At 56.7% G+C, this 19529-nt stretch overlaps 1 protein-coding gene across 18 annotated transcripts in view; it reads right to left on the bottom strand.

The window, feature by feature from the left end:
• PPFIA1 (PTPRF interacting protein alpha 1) overlaps window positions 1-19529 on the bottom strand; it is a 104353-nt gene that overhangs the window by 33724 nt on the left and 51100 nt on the right. For 11 of the 18 annotated variants that reach the window (XM_070061187.1, XM_070061318.1, XM_070061265.1 and 8 more), the window contains exons 5-16: window positions 19207-19281; window positions 18770-18871; window positions 18390-18611; window positions 14679-14825; window positions 11944-12078; window positions 10641-10715; window positions 10295-10378; window positions 8330-8461; window positions 7119-7181; window positions 6195-6274; window positions 3059-3194; window positions 339-562 (exon numbers count right to left, since the gene is read on the bottom strand). In XM_070061187.1, the coding sequence (XP_069917288.1) occupies window positions 339-562; window positions 3059-3194; window positions 6195-6274; window positions 7119-7181; window positions 8330-8461; window positions 10295-10378; window positions 10641-10715; window positions 11944-12078; window positions 14679-14825; window positions 18390-18611; window positions 18770-18871; window positions 19207-19281 (1475 nt within the window). The remainder of the gene's footprint in view (window positions 1-338; window positions 563-3058; window positions 3195-6194; window positions 6275-7118; window positions 7182-8329; window positions 8462-10294; window positions 10379-10640; window positions 10716-11943; window positions 12079-14678; window positions 14826-18389; window positions 18612-18769; window positions 18872-19206; window positions 19282-19529) is intronic. The other 7 variants (XM_070061383.1, XM_070061821.1, XM_070061524.1 and 4 more) reach the window with 1 other exon arrangement.

Raw genomic sequence — 19529 nt, 5'->3', positions numbered from 1 at the left:
TGGGACAGCTGGGGCCCTCCTGGCTCTGGTTCTGTCCCAGCTGGGCCCCTCCTGGCTCTGGTTCTGTCCCAGCTGGGCCTGGGTCTCATGGTGCTCTCCCGCTGTGCCTTTGGCTTCTGGAAAGAGGAACCGAACCCCTTCACTTCACACAACATCCTGCACCAAAGCACTGGCCCCTTGTCCGGAACGCCCTGGTGGCCTGCATTCCATAATCCAGGCAACAACCTGCCGTGCCACGATGCTGGCCCCCCAGCGTCAGATTCTTCGCCCCGAACTTGAGGGCTCTCTGGCCGAGGCGCGCAGAGCAAACGCTGACCGCTCCTGTCGGGGGCACACACCTGATCTCCTTGTTGATGGCGTCCAGCTGCTCCTGCAGCATCACGGCCAGCGTCTGCGCATCAGCCTGCCCGCTGGGCGACCACAGGTCCACTGCACTGAGCACGGTGTCCCTGTCATCCTCACCGTCAGACACGTCCACGTCACTCTCAAAGGCCTGGGCCACATTGGCCAAGACGCTGGCTTGCTGGGCACGCTCCCAATCCTGCTCGTTCAGAGTCTGTACCTGCGAACAAGAGCCCACTGTCAGACCACAGCAACCTCTCAGGAACCCAGAACCTTCTCAACGGGAGCCCAGAGCTAGAAAAAAGGGTCATGGGTATGGGCCGCTGACCCCACGTAGACAAGCAGTCTCTGAGCAATGGAGGAGGGGACCAGCCATCACCAGGCTGCCCCTGTAGTGTCTCAGCGTGGACACCAGCACCTCACCGACTCCACTCACCACAGGGCGAGGACAGTGGAAACAAACAGGAAACTGAACAGCAGCCAGGCCCCAGTGAACCATACTGAGTCCACATCCGTCACATCCGAGGTTCACCGCAGGACTGCAAGTGCTCCCCGTGACACGCACCTACTCCGAGTTTCCAGATCCTGCCTTGCTGGGCTGGGACTACGCACTGAGAAAAGCAGGCAGCGAAAGCCAGCTCAAAGACCAGGAGCACGGCTCTGGACAGGCTGCCTCCTGGTGCCCACGGGCTGCTGCCCCGGCACGCAGCAAGGCTCTGCCCAGAGCACACACACAAGCCTGGCAGCTGGGGGCTGTGCGGCTCCGTCACAGCCTCCTCCTGCTCACTCCCAGCCGGGGGCCCTGCTCCCATTTCATGGATGTCACACCTGTGTTCCGGCACTCCTCCTGCCCCCTCGGGAGGCAGCCCCCGTTCCTGGGCACAACACTCACCCCCTGGCTCACCTACCAACGTCTGCCATCATGCGCATCAGTGTAAGAAGGCGTTCCCCCATCTCGCACTCTGAAACCCCTGCCGCCGTGCCCCAGGCTCCTCCCTCTGTCCCTCCTGCTGCTTTCTCCCAGTGAGCCTCTCGAGGCTCCTGCGCTTCCTCCCCTCCCACCCTCCTGACCCCGCAGCAGAGCCACACCGCTAAAGCCTGGTGGCGGCTCTGTCCATCTGATCAGCCAGCTGCCCCTCTCAGCCAGTCCTGTCCAGAACTCCATCTCCTGGTTTCCTCCTAGCCTGTGGCACTGCTCACCTCTATCTCATACCGACTCCCCTCCACCCGTCTGACCTCCAAGCTGGGAACTCCCAGGCTCCATCCAAGAACCTCGACTCTACCAAGGGGCACCCACGTGGTGACCTCACCCTACACGTCCTGCTTTGTGCCTTCACCCACCCCTGCACGGTCACAATCCCATACTTCCTGCCTTGCCTTTACCCACCCCTGCATGACTCTATACTTCCTGCCTGTGCCTTTACCCTCCCCTGCACACTCAGGATGCTACGCTTGGCTCTCAGTGCTACAATGCCCTCCAGCCTCCCACACGGACTACCCCAGGGCCTGCCTGATGCCCGCCCACCTGCATGCTGAGGCTCAGCTCCAGCCCTGACCGTCTGTGGTCACCTGCACCTGCTCTTCATGCTACCCTATGCCCAGCCGTCCTGGTGGCACTGCGTGACAGGGGCTGAGATACGGCCCTCTTCCTCAGGCCACGCTCATGGTCCCCATAGTGACATCTCCCTGGCCACCCAGCTGAACACCTGTACTGCTCCCCCGACTCCAGGCTCAGCTCCCCGCCCCGCTCACTGCTATCTCACGACAAGGAAGGCTCAGAGTGACTGCCACCACCTCCCTCTAGGGGTGACGGTGATTCCCGCAATGCCCTGGGGGCTGGGGGCTCAGTCACTCGAAGGGAAGGTACAACACTCTCAAGACAGGGCCAGGGAGGCTCTGAGCTTCCTTCTCCCTCTCACTGAGAACCTGAGCTGACGATGCAGCACCAGGCTATGAGGACCCTCACACAGCCCGGCAACAGGCCCTCACCTCGGGCTGCCAGACTCATTGAGCTTTGACACCTACAACATCGCCAGACCCCGGGCCAGCTCGTGAGTCGATAGAAACTGAGAACCGGGAGTCCCCTGTGTTCTACCCAAAAACTACACGGTCACTTGTCACACGGCTCCCTGCACACACCACAGCCACTCCACTTCACACGGCTCCCTGCACACACCACACCCACTGTCACACGGCTCCCTGCACACACCACACCCAGTCACACGGCTCCCTGCACACACCACACCCACTGTCACACGGCTCCCTGCACACACCACACCCACTCCACTTCACACGGCTCCCTGCACACACCACACCCGCTCCACTTCACACGGCTCCCTGCACACACCACTCTAGGTCATAAGCACCTTTCCTGTGTATCTACCCTGCTTCAGCCCTGTCTGTTCAGTGCCTAACCCAACCAGTTGCTCACGGACTCGCTGCTGAACAGAGAGGAGGGGGCACCTGTGGACCCTTCTCACTGATGGGTGAATGTGCACTCACATTTCCTTTAATTACTACTTCAAATCCATACTAACAGTGCAGCTGTGAGGAAACTAGCTTATTGGAAATTCTGTTCTTTAAAACGTTAACCCAAAAAAAACCCATTTCCCTAAAGTCAAGTCCCAGCATAAAAAGAAGCGTGGGGCGAGGGGCAGAGCGTGTTCCGGGAGAGTCCCAGGACAGCCTGGCGACTCCGGTGTGAGCAGGGCCTTGCCTTGGAGGGCTCATCCCGCAGCGCTGCCAGCCGGCCCTTCTGGGGGCGCCGCAGCACAGAGCTGGTGCTGTAGGCGTCCGTGTGACCGTCTGCCGCAGGAAACCTGAAGTCTGGGACGCTGCCCAAGTGGGGTCGGCTGAAACAGGAAAAAAAAACAGAAAGTGGCTGCTGTTAGAAGAAAAGTAAACTGGCTCCATGACTGCTAGTCCCGCTGAGAGCCACCTGGTTGGGAGCACGTCCTACCACAAGGTGCACGGCGCCAAGGAGGCCACCTCCCTCTCCTGCCCTGACGGCGGCCGCCTGCTCTCTCTGCAGCTGGCGGCCCTGGGATCGAGGCAAACCCACGTAAACCACAACAGAATAAGGAGGATGCCACAACTGGGCCTGCAGAAGACGGAGACGCATCTCAGTCCTCCCTGCGCACGAACTGCTCTCACACGGCTGAGGACAGGCCACCCGGCTCTGCCTGCAGAGCTCCGGCTTCAGACCCCTTCCAGCTCGGCTGCAGGCGGCCGTGGCTGGCCCTGCTGTTTCTGACTCGAAAGCACAGGGCTGTGTGTAAGTGATCAGCAGAAAACCAGCCCCATGAAGGAACCGCCGGGAGAGGTGGGGGCCTGTGCAGCCGAGATGGAGGAGCCGTGCCCACCGGCTGCTCCCACAGCACATGCCCTAGGAAGACCATGTGGGAGTGGGAGAGACCAGGCCACCAACCTCGGCCACAGCAGCCCACGCACCATGCCACCCTACACTGTCTCAACTCTACATACCAGGAAACTCCTTGTGCTCTGAGAAAGGTGGTGGCTACCTTCATTCTCCCAAATCTTCAAAGATCTCACAAGACAGGACCCACTAGTCTGCTTGGGGGGTATAAGCACAGGCCTCCCGGGACGCTCCACCCAATGCACACTACTGGGTCAGCCTGACACACCAACCCGCCTACTTTAGCTCACATGCCCCCAGCACGTCCTACAGACGGGGTGAGCCTTCAGCTCGCATGTGAGGGACAAAGCGTGCACAGCCCTCTCCTTCCTCTCCCTCTTTCCGCAGCAGGCGAGTGCTGCCTGCCTGCCGGCCGAGACACCCTCCAGAGCACACAGAGTCAGGCGAGCGCATCACCGGCACCCCCTGATCCGACGCCCTGCAGACTGCCCCCGCAGCTGTCCCCTCCAGGCACCCCATCTGCTAATGCAAGCCCAACCCCAGCTCTTCCCCACTTTTCTTGCTAGGGAAGATCACAAAAACATAAAGACCGGGTTTAAGGGTCGAACTGTGTGAAACGGGTGGCGTTGGCCCCACCTGTCAGCTTCTATCCTCCCCCCTTCCCAGCCACCTTCCCCGAGCCACGGGAGAGCTGCACACCTGACTCCTGGACCTAAGGACCTACCTCTGCGCCACTGAGGTCAGACCTGCCAGCCAGGGTGACTGGGCCCTCCCTCCTGGGCAGGGTGCCTCTCTGTCACCTGGCTTCCCAGGGTCACGTTTTTGGCAAACGCGGGCAAGCCTCAACCACACCGTAGCTCACTCCTTCCCCTCCTCACTGAACTCTTCCACAGGAGAGTGACGCACTGAGAGCTGCCTCCCGCTCCCTCGCGCCGCTCAGCGGCTGCCCGGGCCACAGCCTGCCTCTGCCACACGGCCCGAGCCAGCCTGTCCCCGCCAGGGCCGCCACCTGCCCTGCAGTTCCGCCGCGTTTCCTCTCTAAGCGTGAAGTCTCGGGGTGAATGTCCCGCCACGGCTCCCTGTGATTCTGTCTTCACTGCTCCTCCTCCTGTTTTCCAGCCGGTCCAGAGACCCCAGACCCTCCCAGCACACTGCAGCAGGAAGGCCTCCGTGGGCTGCCTGCTCTCTCCTACACACCCCTGCAGGCAGGGGCCTGTCTCCTGTGACCAGAAGCACCGGTTAACCCTTTCAGTAACTCACACTAAAATGTAACTCATTCAATGGCCATTTTCTGCAAAGAAACACAAAAGCCCCCCTGGTGCCTTAAAGATAACAGGACTGCAGGACCACGGGCTGTGCGCTGGGCACAGGTGCTGGGCAGTTATCTAGCTTCAGTCACAGGCCAGGGGGTCACTCCTATAGTCACCGTTCAACATCGTATCTTGAGGCTGACGCTGTGGCGCAGTAAGCCAAGTTTCCGCCCGCGGCACCAGCATCCCGTATGGGCGCCAGTTTGAGTCCTGCTTGCTCACTCCTCTTCCGGTCCAGCTCTCTGCTGTGGCCTGGGAAAGCAGTGGAAGATGGCCCAAGTCCTTGGATCCCTGCACCCACGTGGGAGTCCTGGAAGAAGCTCTTGGCTCCTGGCTTCAGTTCAGCCCTGCCCTGGCTGTTGTGGCCACTTGGGAAATGAACCAGTGGATGGAAGCCCTCTCTCTCTGTCTCTCCCTATCTGTAAGTCTACCCCTCAAATAAATAAATAAATATTTAAAAACACGCTTATATTAAAAAAAAAAAAGTCGTATCTTGACAGATTTGAAAATCATGTTTTGGAGCTCCACTCCAAAGTCTCTTAAAAATATTCAAAACCCCAAATACCGTACTAAACCCACGAATGTGAGGGACTCCTCGAGTCCCAACCATGCAGTTGCTCCCTTAGCAATCCCACCCTGCAGGTGCAACTACCACAAATGCCTGTCCGTCCGTCCGTCCATCCATCAATCCATCTGAGAGACAGAGGGTTCCCACCTGCTTGTTCAACCCCTAATGCCTTCGGCTGCCAGGGCTGGGCCAAGAATTCAATCCAGGTCTCCCATGTTGGGCAGGGATCCAACTACCTGAACCATCGCCACTGCTCCCAGGATCTGCACTGGCAGCAGGTGGATGTCTGATACGGGACACGGTGTCCTCACCACCACACTGAACACCTGACCCACACCGCCCCCCTTCTGGTGGGCTCTGCACTGTGCCTGCAGCGTGAGTGTGCCGCCCTGCTGCGTCTCCCCGCCTCCAGAACTGCCCCGTGTCTGAGCGTTGCCTATGCCATTTCCCCTTCCGTCCAGCCTGCTCTTAAGCATTTGACAGGCTCCTTGTGCTCAGACCATGAGCTACGCCAGCTACGCCGCCCACGCAGAGCAGGACAGGCCCTTGTTACGCACAACAGGCGCTGGAACACACTCCCTGCCGGGGAATACCATACCCGTGATGAAGGGAAGCACCTCGCAGCCTCATCTGGTCTAGCTCAGCCCTCAGGGCTTCGATGTTTAGCACGAGCTGATCCTACAAGACAGCAAACAGCCAACATCACAACTCTGCAGTGCTGTCAGGCTTGAAACCACTTGCACCCAGTGTGCCCAGAAGGTGAGCCTATCCGTGACGGTCAGAGGAGCAGCTGTGAATCCCCAGGGTCACTATGTAAACGTGAGGAAGAAGCAACCTCTCGTCACAGAAAAGCTGTGAAGAGGAGGAACATGGCATGCCCCGACAGTTATCAACCGTCACTTCACACTGTGTGTCTGCACACTGTTCCCGACAGCTTCTGTCCACCACAGGCTCACTCCTGTACCACGTGTGCATCTGACCCCGGTCCTAGGTCTCTGCCGTCCAGGACAGTAATGCAGGTCACATGTGGCAACTGAGCCAGGAGATCACTCTGACCACAGAGCACACAGGGACTCCAAGACTCCATCCAACAGAAGGACAAAAAGCAGTGTTTTATGTCAACAAGAGCACTCGAAAACCCTCACAGAAAATGTGCGTGTGTTTCGATTTCATTTCTTATTAATTTTTTAAGTGCCCTCAGTACATAATGATACCATCCTGACACAATGTCTATCTCTTTTAGCAGAAAAAGTCAGGTGTGCGGTCCCTACGGGCCCCTGCAGGTCCGCACTGGCTGTGAGGAAGAGGTCACGCTCCTGGTTCAGCTTCAGATGCACCCAGGCAGGACTGAGAACCCTGAGCCACACCACTGACAGACTCAAAACAACGGACAAGCTGAGGAGTGCCGTGAACCAGCGGACAACAGCAGCCACAGAGGCCCATCTCCATTGTCACCAGACAGAATGTATCAATTCAACTCCGTTCCCACAGATTTTCAACAAACTGGAGAAGATCGGAGTACCTTATCATGTTGCGTTTCTTCTAACTGCTTTTTCGCGTTTTCAACTTCTCGTAATAGAGAATTCTGAAAAGACAGACAGTTCTTTAGGGTTATGGAAGTGTCCCACGTAACACAACCTGGCCAAACCTCTTCAAACACGGAAGTGCGACAGGACGGGAACAGATCAGGTGCTCATCCCAGGGAGCAGGGCCGATGGCAGCCAGGAGGCCACACTGCCAACAGCTTTTCCTGTCGGACAGAACTTGCTCCTCCCGACAGCCTCTCGATGCAGGCACGCTGAGTTCGCTATACAGTTGACTGTAATCCGTCAGAAAGGTTATACTGACACTCATTTTGGTTTTACTACTCATCGTCACTTAGCAAACCTGACATTAACTTTCCAATGTGAAACGCAACGCTAGAACACTGCTCAGGTGGTCTCCCGTGGTGTCCCACACGGGTCTCCTGGGAATCAGAGGACCCGTCACAAGCAGGGCCAACCCTGGCTGCCAGTCTCAGGGAGACTCCAACCAGTGCGGTGCAGACAGGCTTTGTCAGGTCTGGACCCAGCCGCCGCCCGGCAGATCTGAGGCCACCCCCTCACGCGGGAGCCAGGGAGCCGGTGTACGCCCACGATGGGGGAACTGGGAGTCCAGCTTCAGACGTTTTCCAAACCACAAGAGAAGAGCAAAGAGAAGGAGGTCCGCTTCTGGCTGATGAGAGAAACCCTCTCCGTCACAGCACACTCCTCTCGTGTTGTTTACAAACGGACAGAAATTCACCACCAGCTCAAGGGCAACAAAGGGGCGAGGGCTGAACAGATTCCATTGCGTGCACGGTCGGCACACAGAGCGAAGGCCAAGCCCAGCCAACTGCCTATTTCTGTGAATAAAGTTTGACTGGCACACAGCCACATCCACTTACAAATGTGTTGTCTGTGGCTGCTTTTATGCATGTTACTGATTAGCAAGGCATTACTTTAATTACTCACAATTATTAAAAGCCTAAAACATTTGTTATCTGGTCCTTTACAGAAACCCTTGATCTGCTCTCGTCCTAGAAAATAATAATGAGAAACAATTTTCCACGCCCACAACTAGGCAAGGACCTCGCAGCTGCCAGGCCTGCGGGCTTTCCCACCCCCACTTCCCGTACGGTCATGCTCCACGGCCACGCACTCCTACCCAGGAGATGGCACCGTCTCCGTGGACAGGGGTGCGGCTCAACCCTACCTTGTCTTCCAGAGCGGCCATTCTCTCTTTAAGATGAAGCTGAAGTCTCTCGTTAGATTCTGAAAGCAGCTTGTCCACAGTGTCTGATAAGCGCTTATTATGTTCCTCATTCATTTTTTCTCTCTGCCTTGCCTAAAATAAGAGCAACAGACACCTGTGAGTCTCCAGGACCTGCTGTGAGTCACACCCACGCCGCCATCCTGCTGCGAACCACGGCTGTCCCCAGCAAGCCTGACATGATGACGAGATCCGGCCCCCAGGAGCAGGGACACTCAGGGGCCAGTCTCAGAGGTGGGCACAGGCAGCCCCGCCACCTCCGCTGGTCACAGCCGTCACTGGCAGCCACGCTAGGGAGCCGCCTCACACACAGGGAGCCGGCAGACACTGAAGGGGATCAGCTCTACACGCGGGTAGAATTTCCCCCGGGTAAATAAAAGCTTGGGTCTGGATCCAGGGATAAAATTAATTCACAAAGCGAAAGTTAAAAATTGCTTTGAAAAATCTCAGGCAACGGAAAGCCTCTCGTCTATTCTGCTTCGTACCTTCACATGGCTTAAACGGCTCATCACAGACATTTATATTCACAAGTTACAACTCACCACCTTATGCGACCTTAACTGTGGTAACAAACTCGGGCAAGTGGGGTTCATACAGCACTGCCAACGCCACGGCTGACAAGCTCTGTTGGCACCCCACTCCCGCAGGACCACAGATGGCAGAGGAGTGACAGTGGCGTGGCCGGGCCTCCTTCCCCAGCTCACCTGTGGGCTCCGGCTCACTGAGGTCCCGCTGCCTGGCAGAAGCACCGAAACCCCAAGACCCACCCGCGGGCTCAGTCTCCTCAAGGGAGGATGCAGGTCGGAGGTCTCCCTGTTCTCACAAACACGAAACAGGCAGAACACGCCCGACACACGGCAGCTGTCAGCACGGGGAGGCCCGGCACGACGGGCGAGGCTCAGAGTACCTGACGGCCCTCCCTGAGCAAGAGAATCCTCATGAAGCAGAAACAGCTCCATGTGCACTTCCGGTCTGCAGGGACGCCCACACCCCTGCCACGCTGCTCCCTCCTGACTCCACAGTCTGACAGCAGTGACGGACGCCTGGGACAGGGCCTAGACGCATGCTCTCTCAACAGGAGGCAAAGCCATCACTTCCTGGAAGCTCAGCTGAGCCTCGGCCGTGCAGGATCAAGACGACAAGTTTCTGGTGAAAACCTAAGAGCTTTGTACTGTCACAAAGCAGGCTGCAGGAGGGGTGCAGGCTTCCACTGTCAGATGCGTCAGGCCACCTCCCTCCACTCACTTCTTCCAGAGAAATCCATCCCCAAGCACGAGGCCTGGTGGCAGCTGGCTACGGGCCAGTCTCCCTCTCTCTCCCCTGGATGTCCCCTGTGGACACTCACTCACTTCCTCCAGGGAACCCCCTGGGGTGCACCTGCCAGGCCTCCGCTGAGCTCCCTCAGTCACCACACTCTTCTTGCTTGGAAGCATTCCGGCCAGCAGCAGTTCAGCACTGTGAGATGGAGACGCCTCTGACTTGAGCTCGGGACCCCAGGGCCACTTTCTAAGCGAGTGCACTGGTTTTCTAGGACCACACGCTGGGGTCCCGGGCCAGCACCACAAGCTTGTTCTAGGGGCCCTGCCAGGCACCACAGTGCCCACAGCGGTTCCCATGCTGGGCTGCTGGATGAGCAAGCAGCTGTCCTGAACACGGGGCTCCCATCCCCTACAGTGCCGCTCTCATCTCAGCACTCCCCTGCTGCTACCAACATGGACATAAAACCACCAGTGAGTGGGGCAAACGGATCAGCAGACAACTCACTCCTGTGCAATCAGGGCACACAGGAGTGGAGACGGACAAGCCCCACCTGAGCCAGCAGGGCGGCAGACGACGGGGCAGTGGGACAGAGGCCCCACCGCCCCGGGCCTGAGCCACAGCCCACACTCGGGCCCTCGGAACACATACCCGCTGCAGCTCCTGGTTCTTCTCCTCCAGCTGCGCCTCCATCTGCCGCAGCCTTTCTTCAATGTTGCCGTGTCTCTCTTCAGCCTGTCGGCAAAGACAAGGTCAGCGGGGCTCCTGCCCCGCCCTCCGTGGCGGCATGCCGTCTCCTGCTGCAGCAGCCACAAGCACCATGCTCGGGTGGACCGCGGGCCCACAGCCACCGCCACAGCCCTGCGGCCGCACGGCTGGGCCCGTGAGGCAGGGCAGTGCTGCTGACCACGCCCACGCCCCGGCTCGGGCCGCTTCCGGTTAGCCAGCACGGAGAGCAGAAAGCAGCAAGCGGCGGCAAGGCACGGGCAGGCTCTACCTTCCTGAGCCTGGAGGTGAGGTGGGGCAGCTTAGCTTCCTGAGCAGCAGAGCTCCCAGAAGACAAGAGGGCAGACTACAGAGCCGACAGCGAAAGGCAACAGGAGAGAAGAGACCGAGACTGTGAGCGCGCATCGCGGACGCAGGACGGGCTCCACGACAGCTGTCAGCAACCCGTTACCGCGCATCACGGCTGCGGGACGGGCTCCACGACAGCTGTCAGCAACCCGTGAACACGCATCACGGCCGCGGGACGGGCTCCACGACAGCTGTCAGCAACCCGTGACCGCGCACCGCGGACGCAGGACGGGCTCCGTGACAGCTGTCAGCAACCCATGACCACGCATCGCAGACGCAGGATGGGCTCCGTGACAGCTGTCAGCAACCCATGACCGCGCATCACGGCCACAGGACGGGCTCCGTGACAGCTGTCAGCAACCCGTGACCGCGCATCACAGCCGCAGGACGGGCTCCGTGACAGCTGTCAGCAACCTGTGACCACGCATCACAGCCGCAGGACGGGCTCCGTGACAGCTGTCAGCAACCCGTGACCGCGCATCACGGCCGCGGGACGGGCTCCACGACAGCTGTCAGCAACCCGTGACCGCGCACCGCGGACGCGGGACGGGCTCCGTGACAGCTGTCAGCAACCCGTGACCGCGCATCGCGGATGCAGGACGGGCTCCGTGACAGCTGTCAGCAACCCGCCTGCTGCAAGGGACAGGTCTGAGTGGAGAACACCAGGGCCGGGCCGGCGCTGCCTCCCCTGCAGGGCCCCGTGTCTGTCTCGGCCCCTCCCACAGCTCTGGCTGCGGGTGGCTGTGCCCAACCCTGCAGCTCTAAGCCCTCCCCCACCCAGGCGGCTGCCCCGTCCAGGTGTGCCCTGAGCAGGACAGGGCAGGGCACTGTGCCACACATGCCTCCCAACAGCTGCCAAACCAATGAATGAAGGTGGCTTAAAAACAGATTTTGAAAATTGAAATTGCTCAAAAGTCTAGCGCAAGTGATCCTGTCTCTGAAAGAAAGGCATTTTCCTACTCCTGACAGAAAAGACAGAAACCCTGGCCCTGTCCAGGCCTCTATCCCACGCTCGCAGCTGGTGACCAGAGTCCCGGCAGCAGTGTCCAGCACGCTCCTGTGGACAGACAGGACACCTGCAGACCAGGGGCTCAGGGACACAAAAGTGGGGGTGAGACTGTCCCACGGATGCGGGGCCTCGACCCAGGGAGGGTGACGAGCAAGGGCCAGGAAGGAGTCCCGGGCAGCGTCCCGGCAGCTCAGCAGAACCGCGCCCCAGGTCCCACCTTGGACAGTGCTGCCACGCGCTGGGCCAGCTCCGCCTCCACCTCGGGCAGCGTCTCTGCCTTCCTGAGCGTCTGCTGCAGCTTCTGCTCCGCCAGCTCCAGGCGCTCCTGCAACTGGCGGTTTTTATCCTCAGTCTACGAAGAGAGCACAGCGTCACAGGCGTCAGCGCTCAGCCGTCTCCATCAGAAACGCACACACACAGAGACCACGGCAGCACCACGGCAGCCCGGCTGCTCTGGGAGCTGCGGGGGGAGGGGACTTTTCTTGCTGCAGTACCACACGCCCACCTCTGGGCTTGAGTGCAGTGTGCAAAACGCCTCTTGCCAAAGTATTTGGGGCTTCAAAAAGTTCACAGAATTTTTTTTTTTTTTTTTGAGAGACAGAGACCGAGAGCTCCTATGCGCTGATTCACTTTCCGAATGCCCACACAGTCAGGACTTGGCCAGGACCTAAGCCACGAGCTGGGAACTCAATTCAGGTCTCCCTGTGCGTGGCCGGACCCCAGCGCCGGGAGCCACGACGCTGCCTCCCAGGGCCTGCAGCAGCAAGAAGCTGGGGCGAAGAGCCAGGCTTCGGTGTCCTCCCCAACATCTTCCCTAAGCCGGACACCTGTCTGCACTGCCGCTCGACCCCATCTGCCTGAACTTCCTGAAGCCCCCATTCTGAACACCTGAAGGCTCCCAGACGTGAAGGAAAAGGAGTTTTCGTGGAGGCCTGGTTATCTCACCCACGGAGGGGGCAGTAAACGCTCCAGGCAAGCAGGGACCAAGCCGAGGCTGACCCTGCTCCCAGCAGACACCACAGGTGTGAGCCAAAAGGTGGCTCTCATCCTGATACAGACCTTCCGAGAACACACGTGACAAGATGCTGTTGGGGCCGGCGCTGAGGCGCAGCAGGCTAACGCCCTGGCCTGAAGCGCCAGCATCCCACATGGGCGCCAGTTCGAGATCCAGCTGCTCCACTTCCTATCCAGCTCTCTGCTGTGGCCTGGGAAAGCAGTGGAGGATGGCCCAAATCCTTGGGCCCCTGCACCCACGTGCGAGACCCGGAAGAAGCTCCTGGCTCCTAGCTTCGGATCAGCATAGTTCTAGCCGTTGTAACCATCTGGGGAGTGAACCATCAGATGGAAGACCTCTCTCTCTCTGTGTGTGTGTGTGTGTGTGTGTGTGTGTGTGTAACTATGACACTCTGACTTTCAAATAAATAAATAAACATTAAAAAAAAGAAAGAAATGCTGTCAACTTACTTCTCTGTGAGTACTCTTTAAAAACCATTTTCTTCTAAAAAAATTTTCAATGCAGAAAATTTCACAAGATTTCTTAAAACTCTAAGAATCATCTAAGCTCAGATTCCTGACATATCTGCCCGTTTCCACACAGCCTTCTTCCTTACCCAGTGTACTCACCTCCACACACGCCAACACACGCTACGACACGGAGACCCCACACCCTCAGACACGCCACGCTGGATCGGGCACGGCCACCCCTGTCTGCCTCTCATCTGTCGTCACTGCACACAGCACTTTCAGTGGCTGCCTGACATCTTACTTCCCTTTTTGGTAGAACAATATACTTTATAAAAGACCAAACTGATTTCCAAGAAGCCTGATGTGGTTTTTCTGGCTAACTCCTGATGTCCAGAAGCTACACAGAAATAGGAGTACATGCGGCTCACCAGACCCCAGAAACAAGTAACTCCTACCAGAGATTTCATTTCTTTTTTGTTGTTTTAAGATTCATTCATTATTATTTGAAGGTCAGAGTAAGAGAGAGTGAGAGAGAGAGAGAGATATCTTCCATCCACTTGTTCACTCTCCAAAGGGCCGCCAATGGCCAGGGCTGGGCAAGGCCAAAGCCAGGAGCCAGGAGCCTCCTCAGTCTCCCATGTGGATGGCAGGGGCCCAAACACTGGGGCCATCTGCTCCAGCTCTTCCCAGGCCATTAGCAGGGAGCTGGATCTGAAGTGGAGCAGCCGGGACAGGAACCGATGCCCATATGGGCTGCTGGCATCACAGGTGGTGCCACTCCTGGCTACATCACAACGCTGGCCCCCAAATGTCATTTAAAAAAAAAAAAAAAAAGGATTCTTTTATATACTTGAAAGGCAGAGTTACAGAGTCAGAGAGGGAGGGAGAGGCAGAGAGAGAGAAAGAGATCGCCCACCTGCTAGCTCACTCCCCAAAAGGCCACGACAGCCAAGGCTGGACCAGGATGAAGCCAGGATCCAAGAACTCCATCCAGGTCTCCCAAGTGGGTGCAGGGGCCCAAGCACTTGGGCCATCGTCTGCTGCTTTCCCAGGAGCATTAGCAGGGACTGGATTGCAAGTGGAGCAGCCGGGACTTGAACCAGCGCCCATGTCAGCCCTGCAGGCAGCAACTTAAACAGTGGCATCGCAGCACTGGGCCCAGACTGCATTCCTAGACTCACCACTGACCACTGTCTCCAGGTACCAGCAAATGGCCACTGGCCGTGAAGTCCTTCACCACCCTCTATTCTTTGCAAGAAATGTTAACAACAAGCAACAGATTATCTTTCAACCAAAACCAAAGACTGAACCAAGGAGCAGAGCTCCAAGTTAAACCAAAATCTAAACAATCAAAACCTTAAGTTGAAGTGACCCATGCTCTCCAACACAACATTCTAATATCATACAAACTTTCCACAGCCCGGGAAAAAGGTCTTTCACTTGACTAAAATTCATTAAAGCCAGACAAAGGTCTGTGGAACCCGTCACCTGTCGATGCATGGAATCTTTATTTGCAATCTCATTTTCAAGTTTATCGTTGAGGTCGTGCACAGATGTGGCTTCACGCTGCGCCGCGAGGTAGCGCTTCTCCAGAGTCGTGATTCTCTCTTCCATGTCTTCCTTTTGGGCCATGGCCTAAATGAGGTATTTCAGAGGGGAAAAAAGGTAGAAAATAAATATCTAACATTAATATACCTGAAAGGAAAAAACTGGACTAACTCTAGATTTCAAATTACATATAAAATTAACATCCACAAAATTAAAGTGACAGAGATGCCAATTTTCTCAAATGCTGGTTAAAAAAAACCCAACCTAAAATATAAATACCCACGTGTACGACCAGCAGAGATCTGTCTGAACATTTGGTTATCAAGCTTATCCTTTGTGACAAGATATTACAAAAATCCAAACGATGCAACTCTGCAGCACGGCCAGAATTCAGGAGGAAAAGGAAGATGCGATGAGGAAGCAGGCTAGTCCCAGATGGCTGACACGGGCACGTGGGCCTCTCGACAGACGAAATCGCACACAATCACAGAACTCAAGCACATTAACAAATGGACCAGAAGTCGAAATTCAACTTAGACCCAGCTACTAAAATTCATAGCAAAACTGACCTCGGGCAGGCGCCGCGGCTCACTAGGCTAATCCTCCGCCTTGCGGTGCCAGCACACCGGGTTCTAGTCCCGGTTGGGGTGCCGGATTCTGTCCCGGTTGCCCCTCTTCCAGGCCAGCTCTCTGCTGTGGCCAGGGAGTGCAGTGGAGGATGGCCCAGGTGCTTGGGCCCTGCACCCCCCATGGGAGACCAGGATAAGTACCTGGCTCCTGCCATCGGATCAGCGCAGTGCGCTGGCCGCAGCGCGCCGGCTGCGGCGGCCATTGGAGGGTGAACCAATGGCAAAAGGAAGACCTTTCTCTCTCTCTCTCTCGCTGTCCACTCTGCTTGTCAAAAAAAAAAATAAAAAAATAAAGATTAAAAAAAAAAAAAAACTGACCCCACACAGTGCCCAACATTTACACGCTTCTGTACCAGCAAATCTGTCCTCCACCCAGAATCCCACTGTTCTTAGGAATGTCTCTATTTACTAAAGCACTAATGTTACTAAGGTCTTAATACTGAAATGAACAGACTTTAATTATGAGAGAGAGAGAGAGCGCGCACGCGAGCACGTATCAGCGAGCAGGCTCCCGTCCGCTGGTTCAGCCCCACGTGCCTGTGACGGCTGGGGCAGGGGCAGATCCACACCAGTAGCCAGGAACCTAATCCAGATCTCCCACGCGGGTGACCAGGAGTTCACTCCTTGAGCCAGCACTGCCACCTCCAGAGCCTGCCCTGGTGGGAAGCTGGAATGAGGAGCCGCAGGTGGTTCGGAACTCGGGCACTCGGATGTGGCATACGGGCATCTCCACCGCTATGCCAAATGCCTACCCCTGAAAGCAACTGGTTTTAAAAGAATTCAGGACTGTTTGCCACACAAATAATCTCCCACAGCAGCCAAGTAACATAACCCAGGTCATGTAGCCAGCAGATGTTCATCCTGCCTCTCCATTCTCACACTGCGCACAGGAAGCCAGCAAACTGAAGTGCAGCCGTGCACCTGCTCAGCTTCTGTGTCAAGTGCAGAGTCTCGGGGCGGGCGAAGGCCAGAGCAGAGCGACTCAACGCGGGCGTGCAGCCTGGTGGTCGAGAGGCCTGGGCTTGGTTCCGGGCTCTGGCTCCAGCTCCAGCTTCCTGCTAACGCAGACCCTGAGAGGCAGTGGTAAGAGTTCAAGTGACTGGGATCCTGCCACCCACACGGGAGACCTGGTGGAGTTCCAGGCTCCTGGCTTTGGCCAAGGCCATCACAGTACTTGGGGGAGTAACCAGCATATGAGAGCTCTGCCTCTCATTCTGTCTGTCTGCATCTCAATTTCTTTTAAAGTTACCAGAGAAAGTAGCCAGCTCTCATTTGCTTCTCATAAAAACAATGACAGAGTTCCCAGCAAATAGTTACCAAGCAAAAAGGTTCTTCAAAAATGCAAAATTTAATGGTTTATATATTGATAACTCAAGTGTAAGAAAATCCCACATTCATTACTCACCTGAATACTGACCCCCAACCCTAATACTCACAGTCATCCCCCTGCACCCGCACTGTTCACCTGCTATCCGATACCCAACAATAATACTCAGTCATCCCCTTGAACCCCATGGTTCACCAGACACCCGATACCCACCCTCACACTCACAGTCATCCCACTGCACCCTCACTGTTCACCTGACACCCGATACCCACCCTCACACTCAGTTGTCCCACTGCACCCTCACTGTTCACCTGACACCCGATACCCACCCTCACACTCAGTCGTCCCACACACTCACTGTTCACCTGACACCCGATACCCACCCTCACACTCAGTCGTCCCACTACACTGTTCACCCGACACCCAAACCTCACACTCAGTCGTCCCACTGCACTCACTGTTCACCTGACACCTGATACCCAACCCTCACACTCACAGTCGTCCCACTACACTCACTGTTCACCTGACACCCACCCTCACAGTCAGTCGTCCCACTGCACTCACTGTTCACCTGACACCTGATACCCACCTTCACACTCAGTCATCCCACTGCACCCTCACTGTTCACCTGACACCCACCCTCACACTCAGTCATCCCACTACACTCACTGTTCACCTGATACCTGACACCCACCCTCACACTCAGTCATCCCACTGCACTCACTGTTCACCTGACACCTGACACCCACCCTCACACTCAGTCATCCCACTGCACCCTCACCGTTCACCTGACACCTGACACCCACCCTCACACTCACAGTCGTCCCACTACACTCACTGCTCACCTGATACCCACCCTCCCAGTCACAATCATCCCACTGCACTCACTGTTCACCTGACACCCACCCTCACACTCAGTCGTCCCACTGCACCCTCACTGTTCACCTGACACCTGACACCCTCCCTCACACTCAGTCGTCCCACTGCTCTCACTGTTCACCTGACATCTGATTTCCACCCTCACACTCAGTCGTCCCACTGTACTCTCACTGTTCACTTGACACCCGATATGCACCCTCACACTCACAGTCGTCCCTTGTATCTGTAGGGTACAGATATCCACGGAAACCAACATGCACAGACGCTCAAGTCCCTCATCTGAGATGGTGCAATGTCTGCACAGAACCTACGCATACCCTCCCACTTCTAACTCATGCAGATGACTCACAACCACTCACACAGTGTTCCTGCTGTGTACACAGTTGTTGGGCTGCAGTGTTTAGGTAGTGAGGAGAAGTCAGTACATGGTCAGTACAAATGCAGCTGGCTGAATCTGCAGATGTGGGACGCCCAGATGCAGAGGGCTGGCCGTGCTGCTGGGGTCAGGGAGTCCCCTGAAGTGCACCTACAGCACACCCAATGCCGACTCTGACCTCTAGCTAAGTGTGCATCAGGAGAGCATCTGAACGTAATGAAGACACAATGACACCAGCTGTCCGCCCGCAGCCGCAGGACGCGGGCGGCGTTTGGGGGTGAGCTGGGGCAGTGGCCCGAGAGTCCCTCAGCACTCCCTGCTATTTACACGCTCATCCACGCTCGAAAGCAACTGGGAGAGGACGGACAAAAAGGAGCCACACGATCTACTCCCCTACACAGCCCATGCACCCCACCACGGCAGCGCCTGCCGTCACTCACTTCACGGACGTCTCGCTGCAGCTTGGTGTTGGTCTCCTCGGACTTGATGAGGTCCTTCCTGGCCGTGTCCAGGTCGTCCTCCAGCTCGGCCACGTGGGTGCACAGGGCGGCCAGGCGCTCCTTCATCTGGCTCTGCTCTCTCGACTGCCTGTCGATGACCTCCTGGAGCTCCAGCACCTTCGCCAGGTCCTCCTCGTGGCTCAGAGAGCCGTCCGAAGACCTCTGGCGGGAAAGGGACAGCATCAGCATCCTCGACGGGCGCCACGAGACAGGCAGGTGCAAGCACAGAGCACGTGTGTGCGAGCTGCGTGACTGCGCATGCAGCAGGCGCTCTCCAGACAGCCCCGCCCAGGGATGGTGAACCTGGCGTGCGGACTTGCCTTTCCGTTTGTGTGCGGCACGTCCTCTTGCTCGTGGTTCACGTCCGGCACTCCCTCTGCTACTGTTTTTTTCTGGTTATTCTGTTCTTTAAGAATCATTAGCTAAAATCAAAACATTGAATGAGAGAGTAAAATATCTTACAGCAAACAACTAAGTAGAGACAGAAACACTTCTTCTGGAAAAACACAGCTATAAACTGATAAACACAGAAGAAAGCCTGTGGCAATGTAACGCGTCCTGAACGTAACAGATGAATAAAAACGGGCTCGTTTACATACAGCAAAATGGCACTGGGGGCTCTGCCTCCAGATGACCCGGCTAGCCCGCGCCTCGACAGAGAGGAAAGGCCACTTTGCGGTCCTCACTCGCTCGCTCCGCAAAGGCAGACATGAGAATGGAAGCTTCCACTCCAGTCACAGAAGACTCTCAGGCTCACCTCCTTGTGTGTGGCTCCTAGTTCTTCCTCTAACAAACTGCACCGCTCAAGTGCCACTCGCAGCCGCTCTCTCACCTGAAAACAAGCAGCACCGAGTCTGTACGGAGTCACCATGATCTTCATACACAGTTATCCCAACATCAGCACAGCGTAACAACAGAATACCTTTCATGTCTCTCATTGATAATACTGCTAAGAATACTTTTTTGTTGGGGCCAGCATGGTGACATAGGGGTAAAGCTGCCACCTGCAGTGCCGGCATCCCATATGGGTACCAGTTCCAGTCCCGGCTGCTCCTCTTCCACATCAGCTCTCTGCTGTGG

This window comes from Oryctolagus cuniculus, chromosome 1 (genome assembly GCF_964237555.1).
Source record: "Oryctolagus cuniculus chromosome 1, mOryCun1.1, whole genome shotgun sequence".
NCBI lineage: Eukaryota > Metazoa > Chordata > Mammalia > Lagomorpha > Leporidae > Oryctolagus > Oryctolagus cuniculus.
Note: the sequence above shows the minus strand (reverse complement) of the source record. Positions and strands in the feature narration are given on the sequence as shown.